Source organism: Muscardinus avellanarius, assembly GCF_963383645.1.
Source record: "Muscardinus avellanarius genome assembly, chromosome: 4".
NCBI classification, from domain to species: Eukaryota; Metazoa; Chordata; class Mammalia; order Rodentia; family Gliridae; genus Muscardinus; species Muscardinus avellanarius.
Window position 1 is genome coordinate 136,423,814 of NC_137789.1, and position 18,757 is coordinate 136,442,570.

Genomic DNA, 18,757 nt, shown 5'->3' on the forward strand with positions numbered 1-18,757 from the left:
AGCCCCTCCTCAACACTTGATTGGATGATAACAAGGCATTCTTTCCCTGGAGCGCTGGCCCAGGAGAAGGGGGAAAAACAGTTCTTGCTGAACAAATAGGCCTTCATGCCCAAGGCCAGTCCCCCCTGCCACGGCTGGCCTCATGTCGCCTCTGGGACACTCCTGCCCACAGCATCCCAGCTGGCTCCCATGGCTTGGATGGACAGAGCCTACAGACAGTGTTGGAGGAGCATTTAACATTAGTGCAGACCCAGATGTTGGATGTTCCAAATTCCCTCAGGACTCAGTACAGTCGAGCCAAACACAAAAATCCCACTCAGAGACCAGGAACTGAGAGGCTGGACTCCGCCTCCGTGGAAGGGGGTCAGGGCCGAGACTCCCCGTACTGGTCTGGCCCAAACTGTGGGGTTTCGATGTTCTTCCTGATAGCTCACTAATTCTCTCCACCAATAGCACAAGACTCTGAGGACACGCAGCAGTGTGTGATCTTGCCTTTGTTGCTTTTGAGAATGGGGGTGGTGACAAATGCCCTTCAGAGAGGAGTTACTCTTCGAGAAGCACCCCAATTCTATTTTCGTGTGTGTGTGTGTGTGTGTGTGTGTGTGTGTGTGTGTGTGTGGTGTGGTATTGGGGATGGAATCCAGGGACATTCTACCTCCAAGCTACACCTCCAGCCCTATTTTATTCCCTTTATATTTTGAAACAGGGTCTCACTAAACTGCTGAAGCTGGCCACGGACCTGTGATCCTCCTGTGTCCGCCTCCCAAGTACTGGGATTACAGGCGTGAACCACAACGCCCGACTCCCCAGTTCTATTTTCAAGTCAACAGGTCAGTAGTGGCCGTGAGCTTGCCTGGGAGTAAGGTCACCATCATCCAGATGGCTGGCCCATGGGGATGCAGGGTCAGCATTAGCCCAAGGGGCAGCCCACTGTGAAGGGAGCTTCCCTGGGAAACAGCTGGGCCCAGTGGCTTGGGGGAAAAGTAGGGGCTGGAGAGCCAGGAGGGAGCATTGCCCACATGGTTCAGGACAGAGCCCTGGTGCGGGGCAGGAGACCTGAGGTCATGCCTTAGCTCTGCTACTTTTATGAGCAGTTATTTAACCTCTCTTAACCCCTAAATCTTCACCCCTTGGGGAAATGATAATGCATACCTCAGTAGGAAGATTTGTTCATGATAATGAATGTAGCAGCAGTCTGTAATTACACTACAGGTCTCTGCACAAACCTAAGCATCAGAGGAATGAATAGCAGCTTGAGGCAGGGCTGAGATGTTTCCCTCTAAATTACACAGCGTAATCGGTGTCTGAAACAGTACAAAACCATGCCACGGCTAATGGTCTTTATGGCCAGACAGAGCTGGGTTCAAATTCTGTCTCTGTTGGCTCCAGACACGTTATGTAAGTGTGCGATGGCTACGTGAGGCCTGCAGGAGCCCAAAGCTGGGGGTGCCTTCGACTTGAGGCTGTCTATGACCGACAAGGGAGGCAGTGGGCGCAGTTCTACCTGCAGCTCCTCACTCTTTCCCAGGGGAACTTGGGTTCTTCGTGCCTTCTGTGAAAAGGAAACCAAAGCCCAAGAGCACAAAAAAACTCCTCAGGGGATATGAGCCAGTAGCCAGCAGAGCCGGGCCTGGAATGGCTGGAGAAGCCCCGTGGAGGACAGTGGCCTTCAATACCATGGGCTTCCAGACCCCCTGGGCAATGGCTAATATGCAGGTTCCTAGGCCAAACGTGCATAGCATGTCTGGCTTAGCAGCCAGCTTCTTGTGTGTACCCCAAGGAGTACACATCTCAAGATGACCCCAGCCCCCAGGAGGCATCCGAGCGAGCTTACCTGGGAGGAAGGGGATAATCCTTTGCTTGGGATCCTTCTGGCCACCTTCAATGGGAAACTTATCCAGAAGCTGCATCTGAAGAGGCAGACAGAGAGAGACGGGATCAGAAGACTAGACCAGCCCTCCACCCCTTCCCAGCCCACTCCACACGGATGAGCGCCGCCGGGACTCCCTCATTTCACAGATGATTAAGAAACCACATGGGGCATGAGATGGAGGCCAGAGCTCCCCATGCAGCAACGCGGGGTGTCTGAACAATCTCAGGGAGGGCGAACGGCTGGAGATGCTTGGAGTGGAACTGGGCTAAGGACCAGCAGAACTCCGGGCCGCACTGGGGTTCTCAGATGCTTCTTTGAGGCCAGTTATTTTATCCTTCATCTACGGGGTGAATCCTTCAACCTCTGGCCATCCCCAACCCTCCTGGGCCAGGAGGGAGGAAGGCCCCGCCTGGTACTTCAGACAGACCACCCACCTTCCAGAACCCCTCTGCAGAAACAGACCCAGATGTTATCCTAATTGCAAAACCAAATCTTTCTCAAGGCCGCTACTGCTGGAAGACCCCTTCCTCTGCTTCCTCCCTTCCCACCCTGAGATCACAACTGTTTTTCCAGGGACAGACCCACTGGAAGAGTTTCCAGGGTTCTAGAGGAACTGCTGTTTCTTCCTTTTGTTATTCTGGGCTGAAATTCTGTGTAAACTGGAAATACACACAGAAGGCAGGATGGAGAAGGCCAGGGCTCCTGTGTGTGTGGCTGATCTCCCTTCCAAGGCAGAGGCAAGAGCCATCTCTTCCCGATACCCCAGCGGCCCAGTCTTGGCCAAGGCAGGGGACCTTTCTTAGGCGGGCTTTAGGTGCCTCCCTGGAAGAATGAGGAAAATCAGCCACATGGTACCTAAAGTCCATTCATTCTGCTATTCCTTCAAATAAATATCAAGTATTTATTTATTTATTTATTTATTTATTTATTTACTTATTGTGGTACTGGGGATAGAACCCAGGGGCATTCTACCTTCAAGCTACACTCCCAGCCCTATTTTTTCTTTTTCTCTTTCTTCTTTCTTTCTTTTCTTTTCTTTTCTTTCTTTTTTTTTTTTTTTTTTTTTTTTGGTACTGGGGGTGGAACTCAGAGGCTTTTCTACCTCCGGGCTATATTCCCAGACCTATTTTATACTTTATTTGGAAACAGGGTCCCACGAAGTTGCTGAGAGCCTCACTAAGTACCCGAGGCTGGCTTCCAACCTGTGCGATCCTCCTGTCTCGGCCTCCCAAGCGCTGGGATTATAAGTGTGCGCCACCACGCCCGACACTTATTCTTTATTTTGAAACAAGGTCTCACTAAGTTGTAGAGGGCCTCACAGGTGGCTGAGGCTGGCCACCAACCTGCGATCCTCCTGTCTCCGTCTCCCAAGTACTGGGATTACAAGCATGAGCCGCCATGCCCGGCTTTTAAGCCCTTGTTTAGAGTATTAGGCACCAAAGAAAAAAGTTAGGGGCTGGGTCGGTAGCTCAGTGGCAGCATGTGATAAGCATGTGCGAAGCCCTGGATTGGATCCCCAGCACTGCAAAGAAAAGAGAGCCCAAGCCCTGGCTTTCAAGGAGTTTACATTCAGACGCACAGTAAGTAAATATGCCATAAATCAGAGGGAAAGCGTCATGAAGAAAAGGAAGAAGGATGAGGCATTGGAGCAGCAAGACCGGGGGTTGTTTCATTTAGGGTGGGGAGGAAGACCTTGGTAATCCAGAGAAAATCCAGCTTTATTTAGGCTGGGGAGGAAGACCTTGGTAATCCAGAGAAAATCCAGCTTTATTTAGGCTGGGGAGGAAGACCTTAGTAACCCAGCGGAAATTCAGCAGACACTTGTAGGAAGCAAAGAAGCAAGCCACTTCCAAGAGGGAGAATGTTCCAGGAAGGAGGAACAAGAATACAAAGAGCCTGAAATGCCAGCGTGGCTGGCGTAGTGGGAGCGAGGACCAAGGAGCCGGCGAGGAGATCTGAGAGGCAGATGGGCCAGACCATGGAAGGCCTGGAGGCCGTGAAGGCTCCTGATGGAAGGGGAAGTCCTAAAGAGTTCTGCACAGAGGAGCGACATGATCTGAGTCATGTTTTAAAAAGAAGGCTCCCGCTATAAATAGGCCACAGACTAACTTAGGAGCCTACTGATGGGAGCTTGGACCACAGTGTTAACACTGAGAGTAAAGAAAGAAGACCCTAGGCTAGACCGTGTGGATGTGAGTGTGTTTCTATCCATCTATACATCCAGTCCTAGTACAAGATTTTAGGGCCATCTCTTGCATGATCTTTACCTAACACAGACTATTTAGAGCCTGCGTGTGAAGGCGGTAGTGGTGGTAGGGTGTGGTGGGTATCAATTAAAACGAGACAGAGTCTACACCATAATTAACTTTCACTTACTTGAATAGAGATGGCTACTTAGCAAAAGCTGGCTCGTGAGCTTTTGATGTTGTAACTTCAACTTTCAAACATTTAATAATTCCCTGCTATGCGTAAATATAGCCATCGGATCATGACTCTAAACACTTGTACTTGAGATTTTTTAAATTAATACATTTTCCAATAAATTCCAGACTAGAGATCCTTTTCTCTCTTTTTCTTCATCCCATATTCTATTTTGATGCATTTCATTCCTGTATTACATAAGTACTTTGTGCTCACAGAGGAAAAAATTAGAAATTACAGAAGTTGTGCGTGGTGAAACAAGAAGAGAATCTCTCATCTCTCCCTTGGAAAAAACAACATAATATCTGGTGCTATGTACCCTTTTCAGGCATTCTTCCTGCATGTAAATAAAGCAAACTCATCAATGTTTTTACACTATATAATGAATGTTTTTTCCATGTCAACATATACTTCTGTCAGTAGTCCTACTACTACTACTATTATTATTATTATTATTATTATTATTATTATTAGCAGTAGTAGTAGCAGCAGCAGCAGCAGCAGCAGCAGCAGCAGCAGCAGCAGTGGGGATTGAACCCAGAGACATTCTACCTCTGAGCTATACGTCCAGCCCTATTTGATTTTTATTCTGAAACAGGGTCTCACTAAGTTGCTGAGAGGCCTTGCTAAAGTTGCTGAGGCTGACTATGAACTCGCAATCCTCCTGTCTCGGCCTCCTACATAGGAACATTCTTAATCATGACATAGAATTTCAACGTTTGAACAGGCCATAGTCTAGTTATCTACTCCCTTATTGGATATTTAGGTCTTTTCCAACTTCCCACTACTATATACAATGTTATCGTAAATATCCTTGTTCGTAAATCTCTGCACACTTCCTTAAAAGCAATGCACTGCTTTAAAATTTTTTTTCGTTTATCTTGCATTCTATGCATATTTATAAGTGCCTTAAATCTTTCCAGAATATTGGGAATAAATAGATGGATAATTACTCTGTGTGGGCCAGGCCTGGGGCCTCTGAGCAATGGCTCCATGAGGTCTCTGATGAGGAGATTGAGAGATATCTGAGAAGAAACCTGGGTGAGCCAGCAATGTAACATGCCCAGGTACAGATGGTCCGCCCTTTTCTGAACCACTTCTCCCAAAGCGGGTGACCAGCTGCACTACAGGCTCTCGGACCTCACCCGAATGGTCAGATCCCTTCAGTGCTTGAGGGAATTAGGGTCCAGAAACTATGCGCTCTGACTGCTCCATTCTCTTTCAGACCTAAGATTCTGGCATTCTCGCTAAGAGCACAGAGAATGCACAAAGGAGTGGGCGGGGCAGGTAACATTGACACTTTCATTCCTTGCCCTCCCAAACTCTGAAACATGCCTTCTAGACGTCCAGCTTTCTGCTAGGTGCTAGAAATGAGTCAAGTCACAATGCTGGCATCAAGGAGCTCCCACGGCCCTCCAGCAGGCTTCCCAGCCTTTGACAAGCATCAGAAACACCCAGCAGCAGTGGAAATACTGGTTCTGGTCCAGTGGACCGAGACAGAAGCCTGAGTCCCTGCATTTCCCCCCCAGCTCACAGGTACTATAGGAGCTGCTGGCCCCTGGACCACACTCTTAGTGGCAAAGCTCTAAAGCTTTACTGTCCACACTGAGTCCCTGGTCACTCATGGCACAGGGCACTTGAAATGTGACCAGTCCACATTGAGGTGTGCTGCTTGTGTAAAATATACGTTTTGCATACGTCAAAGACAATATGGGGGGGAAGAATATGAAATAGTTCACTAGCAATTTTTGTATTAATTGCATGCTGATAATATTTTAGATCAGGATATAAATGAAAATATCTAGCTGGGCATGGTGGTGCACACTTGTAATCCTGGTACTTGGGAGGCTGAGACAGGAGGATGGTAGGTTCACAGCCGGCTTCAGCTACTTAGTGATAACTCCACATCTGCTGAGAGTCATGGGTTGGAAGGTCCCCTCCAGAGCTGGCCCACTCCCTGCTCCTAGTCCTCAGGTGCCCAGCCTGTCGGCTACTCAGCCACCAGGACTAAGCAGCGGAGCCTCAGTGTCGGCACTCTCCATCACCCATCCCCACGCCCACTGGCCACGAGAAAAGGAAGCCCAGCTAACTATCTGCCAGGGACAGTTCCTCTGCCCACAGGTCACCTTTCAAAGAAAGCAGATCTCCTGGCTCAAACTCCAAAGCAAACCAAAGAAAGGCGCCCAGCTGAGCTGCCTCTGTGTGGTGCTGCTGTGGGGACTCTGGGCCCACACACAGCAGGATGGTGAGCAGTGGGACTGTGCTTACTTAATACACGAGGCAAATGTCACCCCTTCCTGCGGGCTGTGCAGGCTGCACAGTGGGCGCTGTGACTTGGTCAGTGGCCAGGGTGTAGGGCTGGGTTCCACAGATAAAACAATCCCATGAAAGGCTGAGCAGAGGGGAGCTGTCTCCCGGACAGCCTTCGGTGGGGAGGAAGCCTGGGCGCGTGGGAGTGAGGATGGAAGCTCCGCCCGGCAGGGAGCTCTGCCTCCACAGCCACCTTTTTGGGGCCACCGGGGTAGGAAGTGGATTCTTCGGTCACTCTAGCAAGGCCCTGAGCTTGGTTAGAAGAAAAGCAGGTCCCACTGCCTGGTCTTTTGTGGTGACTGGCTAGTGGAGATCTTGTTACCGCATAAGAACATCGCAGTGTGTGGACGGACATGGGCTGTTTATCTATGGGGTGGACAGGACAGCTTGGCTCGGAGTGGACAGGACAGCTTGGCTCGGAGAGCTGGCTCCAGCCAGCGACAGCTGATTGAGCAGCTCTCCTTGGCCAAGGCTCTGGCAATAAACACTGGGGAGAGAGATGCGTGGGCCCCACCCAGCTGGGGCACATCTGTAACCTAAGCAGCGCACTCCTGGCCTGCCCACAGGGTGGAGTTCCCAGACTCCAGCCTGGGCGCCCAAGCCCTTCAACCTTAATCCCCGTGACCATTGCCAGAGCAGCAACAAAGGAGACACTGCAAGAAACTCACGGGCTCCCTGACTTAAAATCTCTGAGGCCCACGTCTCCAAGGGCCAAGGGCACCTCAGAAATCATTCACTCACCGTACTCACTGAGGGCCTAATAGTTCCCATGTTCGATGCTGGGCCCATACCAGTGAGCATCACAGAGGCAGGGCGGGATGGTGATGACCAGTATAGGGCAGCTTTGCTTGCTTTTTTCTTTTTGGTCCTGGGAATTGAACCCAGAGGTGTTCTACCTTTCAGCCACACCCCCAGCCCTTTTTATTTTTTATTTTGAAATAGGGTCTCGCTAAGTTGCTGAAGCTGGCCTCCAACCTGCGATCCTCATGTGTCAGCTTCCCAGGTACTAGGATTACAGGCATGTACCACCATGCCTGGCTGTAGCTTTTCTTAAAGCGCGCACCCCTTAGAGCCAGGCGTTTGGGAGGCTGAGACAGGAGGATCGCAGGTTCAAGGACAGCCTCAGCAAGTAGTAAGACTCTCATCTAGCACAACTTTTTTTCCAAATAAGAAATAAAATTGGGCTGGGGGAATAGCTCAAAGGTAGAATGCCCCTGGGTTCAATCCTCAGTAACACACACACACACACACACACACACACACACACACACACAGTGCTCACTCTTGAGGCCTGAAGTGTGTTTCCCCATTCCCTCTGTCCTGCGATGACCTCCCAGGTGATACCTGCTCTAAGAAGTCTCTCTTGACGTCCCACCCACAGATCTGCCTTCTTCCTCTGTCCCCAATGCACTTCTGTTTTGCATACTTTATTTCAGGACTTTGCATGGTCTTCTGTGATTTTCTCTTCTGAACAAGCCCCTCTCATGCCCAAGAGGAAACACCCCTCTCCTCAGCTCCCTTGTTGAGCCAGTCTGATATGAAGACAGACAAACAATGGATCTGGAAGGGCCCTAACAGCACCTCTAAAGCAATTACTAGCAAGTCCTAATTTTTAGGGCAAGAGAGAGTACAGCAGAGTTCTCTGTTCAAATTGAACCTAACATCAAACCTCAATACATAATTTGTTTTATGTGGCTGTATTATCATTTCAGAACAACTTGCTGAAAAGACTCTCATTTCCCATTGAATTACCTTCACTCCTTTGTCGAAAAATCAATTAAATGTATATGTGAAGTTTTATTTCTGAATTCTATGCCCACCTATTTAGATACATACACATCTATTTGTCTATCCTGACACCAACATCAACCTTTCTCGATTTTGGAGATTTTTAGGAAGTCTTGAATTCAAACTTCTTCTTTTTTCTTTCAAAATTGTCTGATTGCTCTAGATCATTTGCATTGTCAAACACACTTTAGAATAAATTGGTTAATTTCTACAAAATATAAGCCTCCAGTGATATCTGAATTGGGATTGCACTGAATTTACAGATCAGTAAAGGAGAATAGCTATCTTAATACTGGGACTCAATTCATGAGCTTTATTTATTTGTTTGTTTATTTATTTATTTATTTATTTATTTTTAGTGGTACTGGGGATGGAACCCAGGGGCCTTCTACTTTCGGGCTACACTCCCAGACCTATTTTATATTTTATTTGGAAACAGGGTCTCTTAAGCCAGCACGGCTGGCTTCGAACCTGCGCGATCCTCCTGTCTCCGCCTCCCAAGTGCGGGGATGACAAGCTTGCGCCACCACGCCCGGCTTCATGAGCTTTATTTAGATCTTTCCATTCATTCCACAATGTATTGTAGTTTTTAGTACAGATGCTTTGCATATCTTTTTTTTTGCATTTGTTATTTTACCAACACACGTGCGCACACATGCACACACCCATAAACACACATGCACACAAGCAAGGTATAAAGACTGGGAAGGAAGAAATGAAACTGTCAGCATTCACAAGCAGTATGAAGTTATGTGCAAGATCAAAGAGAATTCTCAAAGGATGCATACTTTGAGATCTTGAAAGATTACTATACTCTCAATTAAAAGAGAAATCAGTCCCTAAAAATATAAGACACAAAGCCTTGAAAGAGATAATAAGATGTGGGAGGCTGAGGCTCTCACAAGGACCGTAAGTTCGAGGCCACCTGGGAGCATCACGTGAGTGCAACCTACTGACACGCAACAGGAGCTCTGAGTGGGACCAACTGTGTGAGCAAAATGGGCTTCTCAGAGGAGGGACAACAGAGCAGCCCCGAACAAAGGGGACTGGAGAACCGGGAGTGGCCCTAGGGAGGGCTTGGTGGTGGGCATGTCAGGACCCAGACAGGGAGCGGTCTGATGGGAACGAATGAACTTATTAATGAATTACATGAGGTGCCACCATGTGTCAGAGAAAGGAGGATCTGGGGTGGAGCCCTGGTCATTTATTCCAGCAATTTGGGGATAACCGCATGGTCGGCACCAGTGCCGGGTAAGGGCAGATGTCTGATGTGCCACTCACAGGGGTGGCGGGTGGGCTATGGCATCCTGGAACAGCATGGGAAATGTGAAGCTGTGGAGGAACAGTCATTCACAGAAGTCAGCTTACGGATGGGATTGTGAGGTTGGGGCCTGGGGTGGGGATTGGCAGCTGAGTCTCCCCGAGGCCTGCCGGAGTAATGAAGCTCACGGAGCTGCCGCCTGCGGCTGCTGGGGCCAAGGAAACGGAGCTTCTCTTTGCTGAGGTTCTGGGCAAGAATCCGTTCCCTTGCGCTTTTAGCTTTTAGAAGCCACCTGTATTCTTTGGCTTGTGGGCTCCTCCTCTGTCTTCAAGTTGCAGGTGTAACAGGGTCTCTGAAGCCACTGTGTCTGGCTTTGAGCCTGCGCGATCCTCCTGTCTCAGCCTCCCAAGCGCAGGGATTACAAGCGTGCGCCACCATGCCCGGCACAGGGTGAATATTTTAATTATATAGGCTTGCCAGGGTCCTTGTAACACAGAACCACAAACGAGGTGGTTTAAACATCACAAGTTTATTGTCTCACAGTTCTGGAGGCCAGAAATCAGAAAGCAAGGGACTGGTGGAGCTGGTTCCTTCTCGGGGCGGTGAGGAGACTCTGCTCCGTGCCTCCCCACGAGTTTCTGGAGATTGCGGGCAACCTTCCCCAGCATCGGTGGCTTGGAGAGGCACTGCCTGGACCTCTGCCTCCATCTTCACATGGCACTCTCCCCAGATGCCAGCCTGTGTCCAAATGTACCCTTTTACTAGGGACACCAGTTACATTACATCAGGGGCCCACCCTCCTCCAGGATGACCTCATCTCAACTAATTACATCTGCGAAGACTCCATCCAAATAAGACCGCTCCTGAGTCTACTTCAGACTTCAATGTATGAGTGTGGTGGGGTCAGGGAAGACTTCAGTCCCTGACACGAATATACATTAAAACAATTCATAACTGCCAGGCTTCAGTGGCTCGTGCCTGTAAACCCAGATACTCAGGATAGGAAGATTGAAAGTCACAGGCTAGCCTGGGCAACCCAGCAAGACCCTGCCACAAAATTAAAAGGGCGGCGGGTGTAGCTCAGTGGTAGAGCCCTTGCCTAGCTTACATAAGGCCCTGAGTTCCATCCCCACAGGAAGGAAGGAAGGAAGGAAGGAAGGAAGGAAGGAAGGAAGGAAGGAAGGAAGGCAGGCAGGCAGGCAGGCAGGCAGGCGGGCGGGCGAATACATAACTACTAAAGCTAAGGCTTTCCTTCATATTCTTCCAAGAGTCTCTTCCTGAACTCACAGTGGTGCTTGTACAACATTTTGGAAAATGTGAAGAATAATAAAAAGTGCCAAGTGAGGCAGATTCGGCCAAATCGGTGTCCTCATCTGTCAAATGGGGGCAGCAACAGAACCCGCCTGGGAGGCTGGGTGACCATCAGGGAGGCAGCGAGGGCGAAGTGCTTGGCACAAGCCAGGCACGGCGAGCTCCGTCTACCCCAGCTCCCATATCACTCCCATCCTCATCGCTCTTGTTATGAAGCCAGACTGTGTCCTTGGTGCCAGGGAAGGACTTAGGAAGCGCTGAGCCTGAGATGGGGAGGCCGCGGGAAGACTGAGGGGTGCATGGGTCTGGGAGGTGTCTCGGCCAGGCCCAGCCTGGCTGTGAGCATACAGGGGCCTCAGGAGAGCTGCCCAGCTGGCGTGCGTGGGCCGGGCTTGGGGAGGAGGCCTCTGGCTTTTCCAGCAGTTCCTTGGGCTCCTGGGGGCTGGCCAGGATGTGTTTTACATTTAGCATGGTGGGGCCTGGGCTAAAAGCCCAACACCTACAGGGAGCTGCTCACAGAGTGAAGAAATCAAATATGTGCTGGACAGCGCCATTCCAGGGAGCCTCCCTTGATGCCTGGAATGTGTCCAAGTAGGCTGGCTACCCTCCCCTCCCCTGAACCTACCCCAGCGGGCTCATTCCACTCACAGACCCGTGGTCTTTGTGCAGAAAAAAAAAGAGCACTGGATTGGAGTCAAGAGAGGAGGGTTTTTGTTCTAGCCTGTCAAGGACTTGCTGGGCAAATGGGGTGAGTGGCTCAGCCTCTCTGGGTACTAGGAGCTCGATCCCTGAAACACTTGCCCTGCCTGTCTCCATGGGGTATAGTGAACAACCAGGGCCTTCTTAGGCCCTGAAGACCGTGCTGGCAAATGTCAGGCATGACTATTTCTACTCATTCTTTGAGCCTCAGTCTACTCATTTGTGAAATAGGACCAAAGCCTGGGTTTTCCTTCCCTGGGGACCGATATGAAGTTGGAAATAGAAAGTATCTCTGCAGTGTGTTTTCACACAGGACAGGCCTGGAGGAACTGGCCCAGGGCAGTCCCCTCTCCTAGCCCTGCTCTGCCATTAATAGTCCAGGGAGTCATGGGATGCTGGCGCTCTGCAGTCAGACTTCCAGCCGATTCCTTTGCTACGGACCTCAGCTGAGGCATTTAACCTGTGGTCCTGCTTTCTCATCGGTAAGTAAAACTGGATGCGAGTGAAAACAGCTCTACACGATGGAGTGTGGATTAAATGAGATGGTACAGGTGAGCAGGCGTGCGTGACTTACTGTCAGCACTGGATAAGTGAGGACACTGCGTTGCAGAGACTCCACAGTATCACCTCATTCTGATGCTATCCTCCAGTTCTTCCTGCTTCCGGGGAGCTGCGAGGGGCTGCCAGCCTGGCCCGTGTAGCCCTCACTGCCCATGGCTAACAGGCCTCGGGGATACTTCACCTGTAACTCCACAGCCCTTCCCTTCCTAAGGCTCTTGAGTTCTGTCCCAACACGAGAGTCCTCATGCAACCTCAGCTCCCCTTGGCCAAGAGGGAAGGGCACAGCGCCAGAGCAGCCAGCTGCCTGGGAGGCTGTGACCAAGGGGCCAGGCCCCGGGTTCCCGGCTCCAGGGTAAAAGGCAGAGCTTCCCCAGGACGCACATGACCTGAACTGCACCGCCATCTCCTCCAACACCCTGGTGTGCCAGCCTGGCTGCTTGTTGGCTCTTCTTCCTTTCACTCTAGAAGGTACTCACGGCTAGAGGAGCCTGGCGCTGTGGCAGGGAGGGTGTGCCCTGGACAGCATCAGCAAGGGCTGCAGGGATTGTCTCAGACCCAGAGGAAGAACTTGGACTTCCTGCTCTGGGCAACGGGGAGGCCCTGGAGGATGCTAAGCAGAGAGAGAGAGAGAGCGCTGTGGAAGTGGAATTCTAGAAACACACATCTGGCCCATACACGGGGAATGGTGGAAGAGACATCTGTGAGTAGGACCGATGGCCAGAGGAATATTGGTGCCAGGCCAGGGCGTGGGTGGTGATGCTCCCCAACCAAGAACAAGGTCTGCCTGCATCCAGATGTTTCCTGGCAGGGTCCTGGCTGTGGTCACCTGGATTGCTCCTGGGGTCTCTAGCTAGTCCCCAACATTGCCAGAAGCCCCTCTCAAGGTTCCTAAACTCCACCCCAAGCTGCCTGACACCTTCCTCTCCCACACAAACCTCCAAGGACACACCAAAGAAGCAGCAGCAGCAGCTTCCCTGAACACAGGGGAAGAGGAAAAGAGAACAGGCCTGAACCTTCTTTGCGGCCAACCCACACCGCAGCCCCAGGTTTGCTTGATTCTTCTCAGCCTTCAAATGGCCCAGAATGGTGGCCCCCAAATTGCCCTTACTCTGGCCACCAACATTTTGGGACAAAAAGCCAGAAGGTTTGGGCAGAGATGAAGCCAAGGCAGACTCTTGGTCTGACTGCCGTGGAAAACAGTGAGAGTTCAGGGCTGTCCTCAGCATGCCTCCTGATGGAAAGAGGCTGAAAGATGTCTAAATGACAATCCCCAGCCCACATCCACCTCCCTCCTTCCTGTGTCCAAACATCTCCAATCCCCATTTTTTTCCGCTCTCTTCTAGATGGGTTGGGTTCTTTCAGGTCTCCCTCCCCCACTCCGAGGTGGAGTCTCACTATGTTGCCCAGGCTGGTCTTGAATTCCAGAGCTTTCTCGATCCTCCTGGCTCAGCCTCCAGCATAGCTGGGACCTCATATGTGGCCCACCATGCCTGGCTGAGGCGCTTCCGGGCTTTAAAGCTCCCTCCTGCCAAAAGTCTTGGGTAGAGAAGAAGGCAGGGATGGGCTCAGGTGGGCAGAGCCCAGCTCATCCCTGGACTTCCCCTGTCTTTGGCTTGGGGATGGCCCTGGAGCCGGAGGTCAGGACCAACCCTCAAACCCCAGAATCTGGGAAGGATTCCTCAAAGGGAGCTTCCTCAAACACCAGAAGCCGCCCCTGTGGCCTGTGTTGAAAAGCCAAGCGGGCCCCGAGTTCTGGCCAGGAGCACTGCCCACACCAGGGACTTAGAAAGGCCACCTCCCTTCCTCCCATTAGAAACGTTAGAAACGTCACAGCATAAGAGACCAAGACCCATGAGAAAGCTCTCTGAAGGTCTGTGTGAGGAGAGTGCTAAGCATTAATCACGCACCAGCTGAGTGTTGCTGCATTTGGTCCCCTCTGAGGCTGTCACCTCCGGCTTCACACCCTTTTCTGGATCTCTGCTGCCCATGGACACCAGTCTGTCCATGCTCTGCCCGTATTGACCTGTCCTGCCACCCTCCCTGCCATAGCAAGAGTTCTGTAGATCCGTCACACTCCGGCAACTACACTTAGCACCCTGTATCCTAAGGACTCGTTTATACAGCTGTCTCTGCAAATGCCTGTGGATGTCTTGGAAGCAGCGTCCGTATCTTGGGAGTCCCACACTCCCCAGCCTCCCTTGGAGGGAGGTAAAGTTACGTGACTGAATTCCAACCAGTGGAACTAAGTCAGGGGTGAGGTGCACATCCCAGGCACAGCTCACAGAATTTCCCTGCAATCCTGCAGACCCTACCCGCTGGCTGGATAAAAAAAATCCATGCAGAATGAGGTCATCAGATTGGAGAGGCTGACTTCCTGATCAACTGCCTGGGGCAGAGCCCCCCATGGACTCATTTCGGTTTGGGATATAAGCAGAAAATAAATGTTTATTATGTCGAGACACTAAGAATTTGTTACAAAGCAGTTAGCTTGTCCTGACTAATACAAAAAGGCACAAAGTCTTTTGAACCACACTGAAGAAGGAAGACTATATAAAATGTAGAACCCGCCTAAGAATGCCATCTCTAGCTCCAATCAGGTCAGGCATTATATTCCCTGTACGACTAAACTTTTGTGCAAGGAACAAGCCATCACTGCCCACAACTCCTGCCTACTAAGCCACCGTATGCAGCATGCCCAGCGTGCACCCGGAGGACAGGGAAGTGTGTGGCACCTGCCAAGTGACCTTTAAAAGTCATCACAGGCGAGTGACCACACCTGAGATTCTGGCACGCAAGTCTGTAGAAAGCACACAGAGACACAAAGTTGAGTTGTAAGGTGGGGCCTCTGCTTACGTTGGCGGCACACTCCTGACACGTGACCAGTCAAACTCACCCTCTCTGTGGCAGCCCACACCATCCCTGGGCACCTTCTGGAAGGTGCTGGAACAGTGTTCCTCACACAGAGCCCCGTTCACCAGGTCCGATTCTCACTGGTCACAGCAGGCTAGAACCAAATGGCTCTGCCCAAAGATCACATTAGGATGGAGGGAAGAAAAAGAAAGAAATGGAGAAGAGGGACTTCCAGTTCATCTTCCCAATAGTCTAGGCCTCTGCTATCCAAGGTGTGAGCCTGAGACGAGCTCAGTGGAGGCGAATGAGAGGCCCGGCAGACGCGGGGCTCGGAGCCTGCATTTTAACACAGAGTAGTTTCTGTGCACATCAAAGAGTTGAGACGTCTCACTGTGCTTTGTCAGAAGGATTCTGTCTAATCTTTAGCAAGTAAATCCCAGGACATAAATCGCCAACCACAGACAAAGGCGGGCGCACGGGAGGAGGATCGGGAGGGACCGTGGCTCTGGCGTGGAGGAGAGCACAGGCCTCTCTCACCGTTCCTGACACTGGGTGCCAGCATGGCGGCCATTCTTTCCCTCGACAATGCTTCCTCCCGCACCTGCACATAGCAGGCACTATTCTAAACACCTGCAAAACAGAAGCCGTGGAGCAGGTGGGCCTCTGCCCTCCCAAAGCTCTCAGTGGTCCGGGGAGGAGGAGAGGAGACGGTGCCAAGAAAACCAAGTTAGTAAGGTGACACAGTGTGATAAATGTCTTGCACACAGAGGGATGGGGTGGTGTCTCTGGGGACGGGCCTAGGAGGCCTGGCTGAGAGGAGCCGCAGGAGCTGAGACCTGGGTGTCTGGAGATGGGAGGGAGGGAGAAGCCCCGAGGCAGAGCTGGGCTTGTGTCTGAGGAACAGAGAGAAAAGAGTGAGCCGCTGAGCTGAGCAGGTACAGGCCCAAGGGCAGTCGGGGGCCCGTGGTGGAGGCAGAGCTTTAGAGTTCACTCCGAAAAGACAGCAAGTGTTTCAGAAGAACAGTTATAAGCAAGGGTATGGCATGATTAGACTTTTTTTTTTTTTTGGCAAGGGGATACTGGAGATCGAACCTAGGGGCATTCTACCTCTGAACCTCCAGTCCTGTTTTATTTTTTATTTCGAGACAGGCAGGATCATGCTACGTTGCTGACGCTAGCCTCTCACCTTCAATCCTCCTGTCTCAGCCTCCCAAGTATGGGGATTAGAGGTGTGTGCCACCTGGCCCGGCTGATCTTATGTTGTAAAGGGTCACTTGGATCAGGGTACAGGAGAGGTACAAGTGTGGGTGGAGGACCCCTGAGGAGGTCATCTCAGTTGGCCAGGTGGGTGGCAACAGGCCAGACCAGGGGTGGGCACAGCAGCTGGGGAGAAAGCAGGGGGATGAGGCTGTTTAGAGGGAGGTCTAAGAGGAAGGTATTGGATCTTGGATGTGACTGGCCAGGTGTGGGGTGGTCCCCAATGGGCTTCAACCTCCTAGTACCTAGGAGCTCCTAACAGCTGACCCTGGCAGCCTGGGTGCCCCGACCAGGTCTGATGGCTTCAAAGGCTGGGCCGACACCCTCTGTTTTGATGGCTTTCTTCCTGGACAGTCCTTTAGCCCACAGAAATCTTCATCTGTCACCTCTCTCTGGGATCTCCATCAAGCAAGGGTGTCCCCAGTGTCTCTTTGCAATGGGGGAAGGGGAGGACAAGGTGGAACCCAGATGGAAAAAGAGAAATCCCCAAGCAAAAACACAACTTGGGCAGAGTTGCCAGGGGAGCCTTGTAAAGCAGCCCACACATGGGCCTGGCCTTCCTGCTCTGCAGCCTTTAAGAGGCTTTCCTGGGGGAAGACTTGACTTCTGCCAGGCAACTGGAAAATGCCACAGGAAAAATTTCCCCCAAGAGCTTGGTGCCTTCCAGCTCACCCTGGAGTCCAGCTGGGGGGTCACGCCTCAGGTGGCCACCCTACAGTTGACCCACGTTGTGGGTTCCTCTTGGTGACCTCATAAGTGGGGGCAGCTGCCCTCCGAGGTGCAGGGGAGTTTGAAGCCTGAGGACAGAAGGCACTGGCTGCTCTAGAATCACTGGGCACCCGGGAGCAGGCTTCCTTCCGGACCAGCTTACAGGCTCCACACCCTGGGAGCACAGCAGCAGGGGTGCATGGGCAGCCCCACCTCCGCACCTTTGTGCTGGGGTGCATGGGGAGCTCAGCTACCCCGGACCCACCTCCAGCTCCACCTTCCAGTCCACAGCACCCCTGAATCAAGGCAGGAGGAAGGGAATCTAGCGTTCTTTAGGCACCTCCTCCAACTGCAACCCTAAAACAGTATCTAGAGAAAATGTGGCAAAATGTCACATTTGCTAACTCTGGGCAGTAGGCCCACTGATACCTGTAATATTTTCTGTAGGTTTGAAAACTTTCATAATTCAAATAAACAATAGGTGCTGGGCATGGTGGTGCACACCTGTAATCTCAGTTCTTAAGAGGCTGAGACAGGAGGATTGCAGCTTTGAGCTCAGCCTCAGCAGTCTGGTGAGACCAGGTTTCAAAACAAAAAATGATATAGGGCTGGGGGTAGAATAACTCTGGTTTCAATCCCCAGTACCCCCACACATACATAGGGAAAACAAAACAACCAGCTGGGCGTGGTGGCGCACGCTTGTAATCCCCGCGGTTGGGAGGCTGAGCCAGGAGGATCGCACAGGTTCGAAGCCAGCCTCAGCTACTGAGTGAGGCTCTCAGCAACTTAGTGAGACCCTGTTTCCAAATAAATTATAAAATAGGGCTGGGTGTAGCCCAGAGGTAGAAAAGTCCCTGGGTTCCACCCCTGAGTCACACACACACACACACACACACACACGGAGAAAAGTAGACCGCAGTGTAGAGAACCAGCTGAAGGGGTAGAGTGTGGGGTGTCCTGGTAAGAATGCTGGGGACGCAAGTGAGGAAGGGGGTCTGCCGGGGTGAGTGACAGTGTGATGACTGAAAGGAGGAAGCAGGGGGAGGGGAGGGGGAGCACGTGAGGAGGGGTCCCGACTGCAGCTGGGCTTGGAACACACTGAGGCGGAGGCACAAGCATGATTTACAAGCCAAGACACCTAGAAGGGCCTCCTACTGCCAGGTCCACCTGTGCAGGTAATTTATGGTCCCACCGTCCCCACCCCAACACAGTGACCTGCCCGGGGCAGGTGTTCAATAAATGTGGTCAGGTGCTCACCCCTCCCACCCTCTAGTTGATGGCTGCGGCTTGGGGCAGAGAAAGCCGCCACTCACTGAGAACAAGCCACTCCAGGTAGGGCGAGTCCGGCCAAGCCTGTTCCTGTAGCCTACCTGACCCAGTTGCTGAGCTAGCAGGGTATCTTGAGGCCAGCCCGACCCTACGAGAACCGCTCCCTTTCCTGGGCAAATGCCACAACTCGGGACAGCTGTGGGGCAGGTGGCCCTAGAGGAACAGCTTGCACTGGTGGGAGGGACCTGTCAATGGAACAGACAGGAAAGGCCTGGGGACCCTGTGTCCAGCCAGAGAAGGGAGGAGGGGGAGACCAGCCCAAGACTCCTGCCCTCCATGCCTGCCCTCTGCGGGAGCCAGGTGAGGGCTGCACTCCCAGGGTGCTGGGCCTGGCATGACCCCTTTGCTAGGAGGGCGAGGAGCGGTGGCTGGCCTTTGCGGGGGGGCCC

At 51.8% G+C, this 18,757-nt stretch overlaps 1 protein-coding gene across 3 annotated transcripts in view; it reads right to left on the reverse strand.

Moving 5' to 3' along the window:
• The window catches only part of SH3PXD2A (SH3 and PX domains 2A), a gene marked incomplete at both ends in the record, with an annotated part of 227,134 nt that overhangs the window by 146,656 nt on the left and 61,721 nt on the right, over positions 1-18,757 (reverse strand). For all 3 annotated transcript variants that reach the window (XM_080694608.1, XM_080694609.1, XM_080694607.1), the window contains one exon: positions 1,835-1,910. In XM_080694608.1, coding sequence (XP_080550734.1) covers positions 1,835-1,910 — 76 coding nt within the window. The remainder of the gene's footprint in view (positions 1-1,834; positions 1,911-18,757) is intronic.